At 35.3% G+C, this 14,104-nt stretch overlaps 1 protein-coding gene across 6 annotated transcripts in view; it reads left to right on the top strand.

The window, feature by feature from the left end:
• The window catches only part of SPOPL (speckle type BTB/POZ protein like), a 60,943-nt gene that overhangs the window by 29,988 nt on the left and 16,851 nt on the right, over positions 1-14,104 (top strand). For 2 of the 6 annotated variants that reach the window (XM_024764111.1, XM_024764109.1), the window contains exons 2-6: positions 7,778-7,914; positions 8,100-8,221; positions 8,589-8,758; positions 10,653-10,780; positions 12,503-12,598. In XM_024764111.1, the coding sequence (XP_024619879.1) occupies positions 7,837-7,914; positions 8,100-8,221; positions 8,589-8,758; positions 10,653-10,780; positions 12,503-12,598 (594 nt within the window). In that variant the 5' untranslated portion in view covers positions 7,778-7,836. The remainder of the gene's footprint in view (positions 1-7,777; positions 7,915-8,099; positions 8,222-8,588; positions 8,759-10,652; positions 10,781-12,502; positions 12,599-14,104) is intronic. The other 4 variants (XM_024764113.1, XM_024764112.1, XM_024764110.1 and 1 more) reach the window with 3 other exon arrangements.

Genomic DNA, 14,104 nt, shown 5'->3' with positions numbered 1-14,104 from the left:
ACCCCCGCCATCTCTTGGCCACATTCACTTGGGAGCTTAGCTTCAGCAATAGAATGGGAAGTGTTGACATCCTGCTCTTCCCAGTAAGATGGATACCTGAGCCCCAAGGGGGAAGAGGGAGCACAATCAGAGAAGATACTTTTTCAGTATTTTAAAATTTGTCAGAGACTTGTTTTGTGGCATAGCATACAGTCTAAGTGGAGAATATTCCATGTGCACTTGAAAAGAATGTGTATTTGTATTCTGTTGTCGACATGTGAATGTCTGTTAGGTTTAGTTGTTTTATGATGTTGTTCAAGTCCTCAGTTTCTTTATTGATCATCTTCCTGGGTGTTCTATATATTATTGAAAGTCACGTATTGATATTTCCAACTATTATTGAGCAATTGTCTGTTTCCAGTTTCATTAGTTCTTGCTTGATATAGTTTGGAGCTCTGTTTGCATATATGTTTATAGTTGTTATGTCTTCCTCATGGTTCACCTTTTTATCAATATGTACTGTACTACTTTGTCTCCTGTGATAACTTTTGACTAAAGTCCATTTGTCTTATTACGATAGCTACCCAGCTGTCTTTTGGTTCTTCACATGGGATATCTTTTTTCATCTTTTTACTTTCAACTTATTTTTGATTTCCATAAATACACAGAGCCAAAAACATACTTTTCTAGTTTTGTAGAAATTGGCTTTTTCTTTTGAGCACTCCTTCAAAGCTTCACCATTTACAGCTCTGCCTTAGTCTTCACTTTCTGCTTGTGTGACACCTAAAGGTCAGCCAGAGTTGATAGCTTAGGGTTGTCTCACATTTTTTTCAAGGATGTGTTTGGACTCAGTTATGCACATGACCTTCTAACTTCCCCTGTATGTGTGAGAGCTTGTAAAAGCCCTTTTCTCCCAAGTATCTTTCTCAGTTTCTTTCTCCTCAGGCTTTCCTATCTGGCTGATGATTGCCCCAACACTTACCCCTGTTCCAGACAGGGGTAATACATTTGCTTTTAAATGGTTTTGACAAATGCTGCCATCCAGAATGCTGCTTCTACCCTGCAGAAGCTCCAAGACAGGTGAGACAAAGGCAAGCCTTAAGCTGATCCTTCAGGAAGGTTACCAGCCTGCACAAAGCACACCCCACTTTGCCATTTTCAGTGAGGTCTGTATGCATATACTTTACTACATCTGTAAATTTCTATCTATATAGTTTAGGGATTCACAGATACACAAGAATGTGAAGAAATTCTTTGCTATGCTAGAACTTTAAGATACAGATAACTTCTGGTAGGAAGAAGAGGTTTGGTGGTAGGAAGATGGTTGTTTGACATACGGTTCTTTATATATATTCTGGTTATTTGACATTCTTTATGGTGAATTTATGTAGCTGAGTGTGTGTCTGTTACATATGCCTAATAGAACAGGGGTCCTCAACTCCCAGGCCGTGGACCAGTACCAGTCCATGGCCTGTTAGGAACTGGGCCACACAGCAGGAGGTGAGCAGCAGGCAAGCGAGTGAAGCTTCATCTGCCGCTCCCCATCGCTCACATTAATGCCTGAGCCATGTCACCACCCCCCACCCCCGTCCGTGGGAAAATTGTCTTCCATGAAAGCAGTCCCTGGTGCCAAAAACCTTGGGGACCACTGTAATAGAACGTTAAGTCTGGCACTCAAACATTTTTTTTTAAGTAGAAAATTACATATGTGTTTATTCTAATAAGTCTTGCTTTTTGAAATAAAGCTATAAAACATCACACTTGAAATTTTTAAAAGAAACATATTTAGAATATGGATGAAACCTTTATTTGTTAATTTGTGTAGATTGTCTACAGTTATTCTCTAGATTTTATATTAGTTGTGCTCTTTCTGCAAGAACAGGAATAGGAAGTCCTGAAGGTCTTGAAGGTAGCTGATGGTCTATCGTTTTTGTTTTTTTTTTTTTAACGTTTGAAGAGAAGAAAAAGAAAATAGAATACTGGCAATAACACTGAAATGGACATTAGGAGATCTTTGTCTTTGTCCTTCTGATATTTATCCAGCAATGTAAACATGGGCAGTTTATTTTTCTAGTCTAGTCCATTTCTCTCATCTTGGTCCTCAACTGTAAAGTAAGAGTTGGACCAGACAGGTTAAGGGCTGTTTCAGCTCTATGATATCAGGAGCAGCAGCATTATTCTATGGAAACAGTGTAGACTTTGGGGACAGGCAAATTTGTGTTCAGCCACTTTCTGGTTAATAAAGTCTAAAGTAAGCTTTCTAACTTGTCTAGTCATTTTCTCATAGTTAAGGTGGGGTTATTAACATCCATCTCATAGAGTTGTGGGGGAATAAACAAGGTACATAATGTCTTGTAAGTATGCACAAATGCAGTCTGCTCACCAGCATTCTTCATACCCTCATTACATAACTACGTCATTTGAAGTAGTTGGAAAAAAGACAAAAATCTTTGTAACCTTTTACTTGGTTCATATATATATATATGGATTATGTTGTGAGTTACACTTGAGCAAGGTAAAAACTCTTGTAGAGGCATTAAAGAACTTTTGTTTTTTACTCTAGATTCTTTAAACTTACATTTTATTTATTTTATTAGTATTAAATTAGCATCTTCTTATAGAAAGTTAAGTATTAAAGATTATGATTAAAGTTTTCTTTGACTTACCATCTTCTTTGACCTAATGTCTCTCAATGTCTACTACTTGAAAAGTCTCTCACTCTCTCTCTCTCTCTCTCTCTCTGTCTCACACACACACACACACACACACACACACACACATTTTCTGTGGGCTAATGTAAGCATGTAAATAACTGATTTTCTACTTCTTTTAAAAATAATGACTTGTATCTCTGTTAATTAAAACATAATAACATACTTAGAAAATATAAACAAATAAAAATAAGCAAAAATCTCACCACCCAGAGGTAGCCTCTGTTAATACTTAGATATATATCTTAGCAGCATTATCAGTGCCAAAGTTCAACTCAGTGTGTCTGTGTGCCAGTCTGTTTTTCGTTATGTACCCATACTTGTTATAACTCTACAAGCATACTTTGTTTTATTGTGCTTCACTTTTTTGTGCTTCACAGATGCTGTACTCTTTACAAATTGAGGGTTTATGGCAACCCTGCATCAAACAAGTCTATTAGTGCCATTTTTTCAACAGCATTTACTAATGTCATGTCTCTGTGTCACATTTTGGTAATTCTTAAAATATTTCCAACTTTTTCATTTGTTATGGTGATCTGATCAGTGATATTTGATGTTACTATTGCAAAAAGATTATGATTCTCTGTAAGCTCAGGTGATGGTTACATTTTTAAGCAATAAAGTATCTTTTAATTAAGGTCTGTACCTTTTTTAGGCGTAATGCTATTGAACATTTAATAGACTACAGCATGGTGTCAACATAACTTTTATATGCATTGGGAAACCAAAAATTTCATGTGACTCACTTTGTGATAGTCGCTTTACTGTGGTGGTCTGGAACCGAACCCTCAGTATCTTGAGCTATGCCTGTATGTGCTATTTAAAGTGAGGTCCTTTAAGGCATACTCTGTTTAATGTTTTACTTTAAACATATTTTGAATACTTTACCTGTCATTAAGAAAATTAAGTACATTCTTAATGGTTGCATAGTTCTGTGTATATAAATATATCACAAAAACATACTATGCTTATACTTAGTTATCTTTTCCCACAGTTGTGATATTTGTCCCAAGATGAATTTCTAGGATGAATCTGAGAAAAAAATTTCTTTTGATACTAATTGTAAGATTGTCCTACAGAAAAGATTTGCCAGTAAAGTAATATCTGCTTCTCTGCAGTTTTCCTGGCTATAGGAATTGACAGTTTAAAATAATCTTTGAAAATAAATACTATAGGTGAAAAATGGTATGGATTGTTTTTTTTTTTTTTTTTCTTCAGTACGCGCGCCTCTCCCGTTGCAGAGCACAGGCTCCAGACGCGCAGGCTCAGCGGCCATGGCTCACGGGCCCGGCCGCTCCGTGGCATGTGGGATCTTCCCGGACCGGGGCACGAACCCATGTCCCCTGCATCGGCAGACGGACTCTCAACCACTGCGCTACCACGGAAGCCCCATGGATTCTTTAATAACTGATTATAAAGGAGGTTAAACTCCACTCTCCCCCTTTTTAGCTATTCTGCAAATTGCTTCTTCATCTCACTAACTTTTTCTGAATCTTTTTGAAATCATTCTTAGTTGACAGAAACCATATAATTAGTGTTATTTGATGTCCATGAGAAGCATCAGCATTTTTATACTTGTAAAATAGTAGTTTATTTATTAGCATCATTTCCTTTCCCTTTTGCCAGAAATTTCACCATAAAAAAAATGAGGAAGGGACTTCCCTGGTGGCGCAGTGGTTGAGAGTCTGCCTGCCGATGCAGGGGACGCGGGTTTGTGCCCTGGTCCGGGAAGATCCCACATGCCGCGGAGCGGCTGGGCCCGTGAGCCATGGCCGCTGAGCCTGTGCGTCCGGAGCCTGTGCTCCGCAACGGGAGAGGCCACAACAGTGAGACGCCCACGTACCGCAAAAAAAAAAATGAGGGAGGTTATTAAAACAACTTTACAATTTATATACATTCCCATAAGAAATGTATGAGAGTGCCTATCCTTAAACTCTCACCACTTTTTTTGGATTATCACTAGTGTCCTGGGTTAAAAAACAGCTCCTTAACTTAGTTTCAATTTATACTACTCTAATTATGAGTAAAATTCTTTTTCTATGAATTATTTGTATCCTTTACTTTTTCTTTCTGATTTTTAGGAATTCTTTATATATTAGGGAAATTACCCTTTTGTGTGCTATATGCATTGCAAATACTTCTCTTGGTTTGTTGTTTTCAAGGTTGGTTATTGTGGCTTATTTTATTAGCTTGCTTCAGAATCAGTGGCAAAAGTATTGACTAGGACAGGCTCTTTCACATATTTCTAATGGGTAAGTTGATAATCGTTGCCCTTTCGGTACATTTATTAATTGTGAATTTGCTTAAGAGAAATATCCAACTCGTGTTTCTGCTCCTATTTCCACCTTCAACCCAGTAGAAAACAGTGGTAGTTTTACTAGCCTGGGGCTAGCCAGGAAGACCATCAGCTTTGCTGCCAGATCAGGTGGACTTGATTCTGGGCTTGATTTGGGGCCAAGGAGGCAGTGGGAGGAACTTGGCTTTGTCAACTAAAAGTAGCAAACTTGGTTTGAAAGAAAGGGGACAGCCTGCAGCTTTTCTAACCAGGCAAAAAAAGTTAAGAATAAAAAGCCAAACAGATATCAGCAGCTATACAATATGGTGGAGATGGATACTGCAGTTAAGTCTTAGCAAGTTACTAAAAAGAAAACAACCACCCATAGAAAAACAAATGAGAATCCAGAGTTGCTACAGTGTATTGACTAACATGTCCAGCTTTCAGCCAAATATTATGAGATATGCAAAGAAACAGGAAACTGTAATACATATTCAGGGGAAAGAGCAGAAGCCACACATAAAACTACGTGTTGTACAATTCTGTTTACATGGAATTTCTAGATAAGGTGTAACTATGGAAAGCAGATGAGTGGTTCCCTAAATTTGGGAGTGGGAAGGACCTTTTGGGATGCTGGAAGTACTCTAAAACTGTACTGATGAGTGGACAACTGTATAAATTCACTAAAAATCATTGATCTGTACATTTAAAATGAGTGAATTTCATGATACGTAAATTATACCTCAGTAAAGCTGTTAAATATGGAGGGGGAACCAACATCTTTGATGGTGCTCTGGGTCTCCCTGTTGTGACTACCTGTTTGCTGTTCTGTTTTCAGACGTAAATAACCATTTGTGGTTTATAAAAGTAACTGAAGATAACAGCTGGAGGTACTTACAAGCAGTACCTCATTTTTATGTAGAAGTGAATAATTCTTGTTAAAGTGACAGTGTACAATGCTCTTAAATTGTGTATTCACTTTTCTTTGAGGCACTCTTCCTTCCTTCAACCATTTATCTCCTCTAGCTTACTTAAGTAAGGGACATCCACTTTTCTTCACCTCTCCTTTAATGCTGATTGTGACTTTTAAGTGCTCCTCATAGAGTGTTCCCAATGTTATCATCCTGACTTTCTTGTCTGGCTACTTTGCTGATTGCCTAGTTGTGTCATGCTGCAAGTACATGATATGACAGGAACTCTTGTATGTGAGGAACCTACATAAATACATTTGGGTGAGTATATTAGTATAGATGCCATTATTGAAAGGGGGAGTTACTCAAACAATCCAATCATAAAGGAGTAGAAACATGATATAGTGCAGAATCTTTGTGCTACAGCCCTTCTCCCCTTAGACCTCTGTAGTAATTAATCCTGTTTTCTATATGTATTTAACAATGAGGAGAAAAATGGGGCCATCCTGAGTTTTGTTCCTTTAATCAAACATGATACTTATGATTTTTTTTTAATCTTGGTGGTTTCTTATTTTTATTGTTTATTTCTAGTACAGATTTTGAATGTGAGTCTTCATTTGTAGTTTGGCATTTTTTTATACCTTTTATATCTTTTTTGGGTTTTTTTTGCGGTACGTGGGCCTCTCACTGTTGTGGCCTCTCCCGCTGCAGAGCACAGGCTCCAGACGCGCAGGCTCAGCGGCCATGGCCCACGGGCCCAGTTGCTCCGCGGCATGTGGGATCTTCCTGGACCGGGGCACGAACCCATGTCCCCTGCATCAGCAGGCAGACTCTCAACCACTGCACCACCAGGGAAGCCCTCTTTTTGTTTTTACGTATCTTTCAGGAAGCTTTCTTCAGTCTTTGTTTTCTTATTTCATACTATTGTTTCATTGCTTGTAGACACAGAGCAGATATTTTCTTCTGCATTTTGAATGAAGTCCTTCCTTTTTTTTCCCTTAGTAGTTTCTTTTTATAGGACTCATGTGCTTTTCTTCACTCATTAATTATTCTTAAATGAAAACAGTGTTCTCCAGACTTGATTCCTTGTACTGGAATGTAATCTCAACACTACCACCCATACCCCTGCAAAGTGCAATACTTACGTAGCTCTTCTGGATTTTGCCTCTTTTATAGACTTTTCCAAGTTGCAAAGCACCATCTAGTCACTAAATGTCCTGGCCAGGTTATGATGATTAATTATGTGTCCAAGTAGATGTAGTTCAAGAACAGCCAATTGGGAGGAAATTTTGTGAGATGGTACATATTATCTGGTAGGGAACACTCTGATAGGGACAAAGTCTCATCTGAGAACCTGTGTGTCTGAGATAGAGGTAGATTTCTGTGGAATATAATTCTTCAGCATTGCCTGTTATGTCTCATTCTGTGTTTTTAGTTGGTCAGAACTTGGGGGTCTGAGAGACGAGTAATATTTGTAGTTTCCAGGGCTGTTCTAACTTCGTAGCCCTTTTGATTTTCATAAATATGTCAACGGAAAGGTGAAGGAAGGTGAATCAAATATTAATTGTTACAAGTTTCCACGTTATTTTGTGATTTTATGTTTTTGATCTTACTATTAAGCTATATGTTATTTTTTGATTTGTGACAGTTTTGGAAAGCATGCCTTTGTATAATAAAATCTGTAAGTATTAACTTCATTCAGATTTCAAGTGTTATATGGCATAAAGTTTTATGGTTTTATTTCTTAAAAATTAATTTTCATTAATTTAAATGAAATCCTCATGTTTCCTCATAATGTAATTTGAGAAAGTAATTGTTTTATGACTGTTTAAATACTTCTTCCCTCTTGATTCAGTTAGTTAAACTTTTTGATTAGTAAATTAAACTTCTTTTCTTTGTAGTAAAGCACTCAACTGTGTGGGATATTGCTTAAATCTTAGAAGACTACAATAAAGTGGCAATGTCTCGGGAACCCACCCCACCTCTCTCTGGAGATATGTCTACTGGTCCTATAGCAGAAAGCTGGTGTTACACACAGGTACATGCTATTAAAAATGCCTTCCTTTATGTCACTTACAAATTGTATAGTATTTTGAGAATATTGTGAAGCACTTTGGCATTGTTTCTAGAAGTGTTAGAAGAGTGGGTCAAAGAATGTTTAACATGTGACAGGTCAAGAGTGTGAAAGTCATCATTGTAAAAGTGCTTTTCTGAATGTTTTAGGTTAAAGTTGTAAAGTTTTCCTACATGTGGACCATTAATAACTTCAGTTTTTGTCGAGAGGAAATGGGTGAAGTGTTAAAAAGTTCAACATTCTCATCTAGCCCCAGTGACAAAATGAAATGGTAAGATGTCTGTTTTGGGTATTTGTTTTTGATATGATCATCAGCTACTTTAAAATTTTGTTGTTACTGTTTCTGAATGGATATTTGTCTAATTTTATATTAGATTTATAATAAGTTCCTAATAGTATAGAGAATTGTAAAGAACTGTGAGGATATTGACAAGAGTGCTGTTCTATTATTAAGATTTAACATAAAAAAAAAGAAATAAGATAAACTTACTTTGCAAAAAAAAAATATATATATATATAAGTGGATAATTGAAGACACTTCTAAATTAAAATCAGTTCTCTTAAAAAAAAAAGATTTAACAAATGATTTCAGTATCTTCTCTCTTGAATGTTTAAAGTATTATTTTCCTCCTTGTGAGCCTATTGTTTTATTTTAGGTGCCTGAGGGTAAATCCAAAGGGATTAGATGATGAAAGTAAAGACTACTTGTCCTTATATTTGCTTTTAGTCAGCTGTCCAAAAAGTGAAGTTCGAGCAAAATTCAAATTTTCCCTTCTGAACGCTAAAAGGGAAGAAACAAAAGCAATGGGTAAGTGATTTCCAAACTGACTTAAAGAAGTCTCTGTGTAACTATGTACTGTGACTTCCGCACTTTTACTTAGAAAAACTTAAGATTTTTTTCCCTAAAACTAAAATCTGCTTAACCCAAAACATTTCATTTTGGCTGTTAATTTTAAATGCCAGTGTACAGTTACAGTTGTTTTACTAAGTCTTAGACTTCCTAAGACATGTAAAATTAGTTTTAAATCATATTAAATTTTTTATGCCCTAAAATGACATTCACTTTTCACTTGTAAAAACAGCTACTGTTAGGGCAAGATGCCTGGTTCAATGCCTGGCATATATAATAGGTGTTCAGGAAACATTTCTTTTTCTTCCTTGCCATTTTTGCCAGATAATAAAATCTGAAGAACAATGTGAAAGGAGTTTGAATGTCCTGATATTTTGTCACTAGAATTTTTTTGAGCAGTGGGCTGAACACTGACTGAAAGGAAATCAGTTTTTCTTAGTCTCAGGACCTGTTAAATTCAGTTCAAGCTTCTGAATTATAGCCAGCTGAAACCATGTAGCCTAGCACTTCATAACAGAAGATCATTGTAGGAAATGTACAGTGTGCATAGTAGGAAAATATATCATGAACTGCTGCATTAAATTTGAAGTGATTTCTGGAAGTAACAAAAATCAAGTACTAACCTCACTACAAAAAACCCTCCAAATACACACATTAATAATATATTTGGTTGCTAAGGTAATACATAGTTTCACATGTGTTTTCACATTGTCTGACATTTAAGATAGGCGAGTGTCTTAGTTCAGGCTGCTATAACAAAGTAACATAGACTGGGTGGCCTACAAACAACAGACATTTATTTCTCACAAATCTGGAGACTGGGAATCCAAGATCAGGGTGCCAGCATAGTCAGATTCTAGTCCAACTGTTCTACTTATAGACTGCCAGTGTTTCACTGTGTCTTCACATGATGGAAAGGGCTAGGAAGCACTAATCCTTACATTCATGAGGGTATCTACCCTCATGACCTCATCTAATCCCACTCACTGGCCTCTTAATACCATCACTTTGGGGATAGGGTTTCAACATGAAACTTTTGAGGGGATACAAACGTTCAGTCCTTAACATGGAGTATCTCAGTTAAATTTATTACTGGTTTTCTACCTTCAGCTTGTATAACAGGTAATACTTTCTGTAAAGGACCTTGTTTATTTCATAGTATACAGTTGTTAATCAGTATGTTAGGCATTTGAAACATTTACTTCAGACATTTACTAAATCTTTTACTAATCATACTAAGACCATCTTCTGGACTTTTATGAAAATTGTTTTTAGAGGTGATGGGACTATGTCTGAAGACCTAGAAATGATAGGGGACTTTATTTAGCTTTTTTACCAGTTAATGGATTTTACTCTAGTTAATGCAACTTAAATCAGTGGGATGTTTATCCCAGGAAAACTTATAGGATGCCCTGGTGATATAGAGCATCCATTTTTAAAGGGAGAAACAAGAAATGAGAGGTATGTTTCTAAGTTGGTTCTGATATTAGATGATGAATAGTATGCCTATGCCAATGTATTTTAATCCTACTTCATTGTTAAAGGGCTTAGATTGTTTGAAAGATCTCTTCCTTCTCCTTGACATTTGATCTGGCTTTTCTTCTACTTAGATATCTAGGAATCTGAAAGTGAGCTCACTGATAATGGCCAGAATTTTTGGTAGGCTGTGAAATGATCTGGTTCTACCTAATGTAACTCTTTTGACATTTTACCTATGAACACACATATCTGTAATTTTTATGATGGATGTATTGGCCCAGTCCTATTTTTCACATTCATTTAACTGTGTTATCATTAACAGAATGTTTCTTGGATACTTGTTTATTTAAACTTTTATTCTGTTTTCCACCAGAAAGCCAAAGAGCATATCGATTTGTACAAGGGAAAGACTGGGGTTTTAAAAAATTCATTCGAAGGGATTTTTTGCTTGATGAAGCTAATGGTCTTTTACCAGATGACAAGCTTACATTATTTTGTGAGGTGGGTACATTTTTTATTCAAGGAACTCACTGTTTGGCTATATTTAGTGATGAAGCAAAAATATACACTAAGTAACTGGTATAATTGGTAATATTTTATATGTAAATATTTAACCATGTAAAAGCTGACTGGATTTTCTTAGAAATCAATGTAGTAGCCCAGTCTGAAAAAATTCTGTCATGTCTTTAAGCTATAAATTGTATATACAGTAATACTACCACATACTAAATACTTCTTCCTCATAGGAAGACTATGGATATGTATAGCTTCATATCAAGATTTCTGAATATCTTCTTCATTCTGAATAATTCTAAATAGATGGTCAGTATTTTCTGTCATATTCAGATTGATGATATTAAACATTATTACTAGTTTATCAGTTTGAATCCATACTTGAACGGAAGTGAAAGTGCCTGAAAAAAGTCTGGGAAGCTTTTTGTTCATTCAAGCAGTTAGATTCATTTATTCAAATAGATGTTAGCATTATAAGCAAAAGCATCTCAAAATTTTTAAGATATACCTATGTCTGTTGACAGACTTATAAGATATAATCATATGCATGAAATGTCATCTTTTGAAACTTACCAGCATTGCCCCTTCTAATAATTTACACTTATGATTTGTCTTAATTTGAGGCTTGAACTTGGTTCTGTCATTGTTATTACGTAGCTTTATCTATATGAATTGTTGAGATGATCAGGTAAACTCAGCATTAAATATATTTCAGTAGGTTATTGTAGACAGATGAGTGTCTTGGAAGCACAATAACTTCCTTAACTGCTACTAAGGTAGCTTTACTCCTTTTATAGAAAATGTGTAAAATTTCTTGGCAAGATTTACAAACTAATTATATATTATACTGTGTCAGAAGAATAATTGAAATATGGCCCCAGAGACTACATAGTGCAAATATAGTGCGTCTTATTTTCACTTAGACAAGTTAAATGAACTGTATGATGAATTTGTTATGAATACAATTATTTGGTTGATAAAGCACATACCGCAAGTGTCTTGAGCAGAGCTTGTCATTAAATAATTTGATAAAAATATATACTAAAGCATTTGTTACCAATAGATAAGGTGCTCTAAGTAGTATTTTAAATAATTGTAGGTTATGTTATTTAAGCATTCTTTTATTTATTTATTTATTTAAGCATTCTTAACGTAGAATCTTTTCATAATTTTAGCAGTTATCTTAAATTTCAGCATGTTAATTTTTTTAATCACGTAATCTTAGAATTTAAAGGATCTTAAAGGTTGTGTAATCCAGTTAAGAAAAAAAACTACTGCAGCTAAAAGTCTTTTTGTGAATAAACATTTTAAGAAAATATTTCTTTTTTTAGAATTGAAATATTGTTTACTAAGTATATTTCCCTAAGTATATTTTATTGGAACCTAGACAACCAAAAAGTTCAGAATGAAGGCTGAAATTAAGATCTTTTTCTGATACAGGTTTTTGAAGTATACTTTTTATTCACATGCTAAACTATACAAGCTAGTGACCTCCCAAAAATCGAACCCACCATGACATATATTTTAAGTTGACATTGATCAAATTCAGTTTTGGATACTGTAATACATACCTTTACTGATACTGATGTAGACCTTTATACCCTGGGCACTGTATTTAACGTAGGTGGGCAAAAAGTGCTTTGAACAGACATTCCTTGTGCCCTTTCCCTCTTTCTTCTGTACCTCTCACTGATGCCCTTCCTTCTACAGCATCTCCAGCACTGCTTGCAGAAGAGGAGGAAGCATTGCACTGGCCTACCTAAAGAACTGCCTCCTCCCCTCCCCTGCAAGTGGTGCTGTAGACAGGTAAGGCAGTCTGGTGCTACCCTTTGGTGCAAGACATAAATAATCTTGCAAGTTCCGTACTATGAGTCAAATAGCCAGAGGTAGAAATTTCTGGCAGTGTAAACAGTTCTGCCCCTTCTCTCCCAAAGTGATGCAGAAAACAGGAATTGAGGAATAAGTAGGAAAAATAGAAAATTGGTTAAATTGCTTTATCTTTTGGAATCCAGCAGATTTTAAATAATCTTATGGTCCAAAGACCCATGCTATTCTATGGTATACAGAGGACTATATATACAGGTAGAATATATGTAATAAATTGTTCATAAAATTAAATTAATTCATTTAGAAGGACTTTTTTTCCACTCCTATTTTTCTGTTGCTAAGTTAACCTTTCTATTTTAAAATACTTTTGATAGTGGATGGAAGTTGGGTTTTATTCTCTAAAAATGACAAAATGGAAAACTGACAACCCGATTTCTATCATCTGCATTCTACAAAAGGATAGCTGTCTATGAAAGCCAGAAAGTCTAATACCCAGTATTCTAGAAGATGATATGAAATTGGACTACTAAAAGTTTCTCACTTCGGAGCCAGTGTAAGGGATGGTTAGGTAGTTGGTTCGAGTGGCAAAATTTGTAGTACTATGCGCCTTTGGATATTCCTAGCCAGCCTTCAGAATTAGTTCAGAGAATTGAGAGTTTTAAAAATAGGAACCAGTGGTCCCAGATTTGCAGGGAAGTCACAGCTGATTAGAACCTGCACATGTTCATCTTTAGTCTAAATTATATTCTCAGAGTTGATCCAAAAGCAAATTTGAAAAAGAGCTGTCAAATGAGTTTGAGGTTTTACGTTGTCAGTTTTGCGTATTGTGCATTTGCTGTTTAATTTTGAAAGAACAACAGTTTAACCTCAGGAAAGAATCTCAGCCTTTCTTCTGAATTTTTTACTCTAGCTTCCATTCAGTAAGAATGTTCATTACTTATATTTGAATATGTACTAGAAAAAATGAAAATTTTACCAATTTCTTAATTATAGGTATCAAAGAAAATAATCATCAGAATTCATTGCATATCAGTTTTAATTAGATCATTAATTTCTGCTCTATAAATAGTCCCTTGAATACTCTTCAGAATATGAAATGTTAATTATGTCTTACTTAAAATTTGTGGTTGCTGTGATAATAGTATGTAGATGTGTATGCCAATAATATAAATTCTTCTGAATTGTGATTATATATACAAAGTACAAATATATCATCATCAGTATCTATGCCTGATAATAATGGCTTTATTTTTTGATCCTTTTTTCCTTCTATCACCTGATTTTTGTAAAATTTTTACATTAAATATATTGTTTTGAATTAAGATAGACAATAAGTAGAATTTAAGAAATCCTTTCCTAAATTTAAATAATATGGTCACACTTTCATGACTCCACTGCATACTTTATGCAAGTAATTGAACTGTTCAGTTTAATCCAGTTTCTGCTCTCTAGAAATTTCAAGAGCAGTGCTGATATGAACAAGTA

This window comes from Neophocaena asiaeorientalis, unplaced genomic scaffold (assembly GCF_003031525.2).
Source record: "Neophocaena asiaeorientalis asiaeorientalis breed wild unplaced genomic scaffold, Neophocaena_asiaeorientalis_V1.1 scaffold102, whole genome shotgun sequence".
Classification (NCBI taxonomy): domain Eukaryota; kingdom Metazoa; phylum Chordata; class Mammalia; order Artiodactyla; family Phocoenidae; genus Neophocaena; species Neophocaena asiaeorientalis.
The sequence above is the reverse complement of the archived record's forward strand: the minus strand, read 5'-3'. Positions and strand labels throughout refer to the sequence as shown.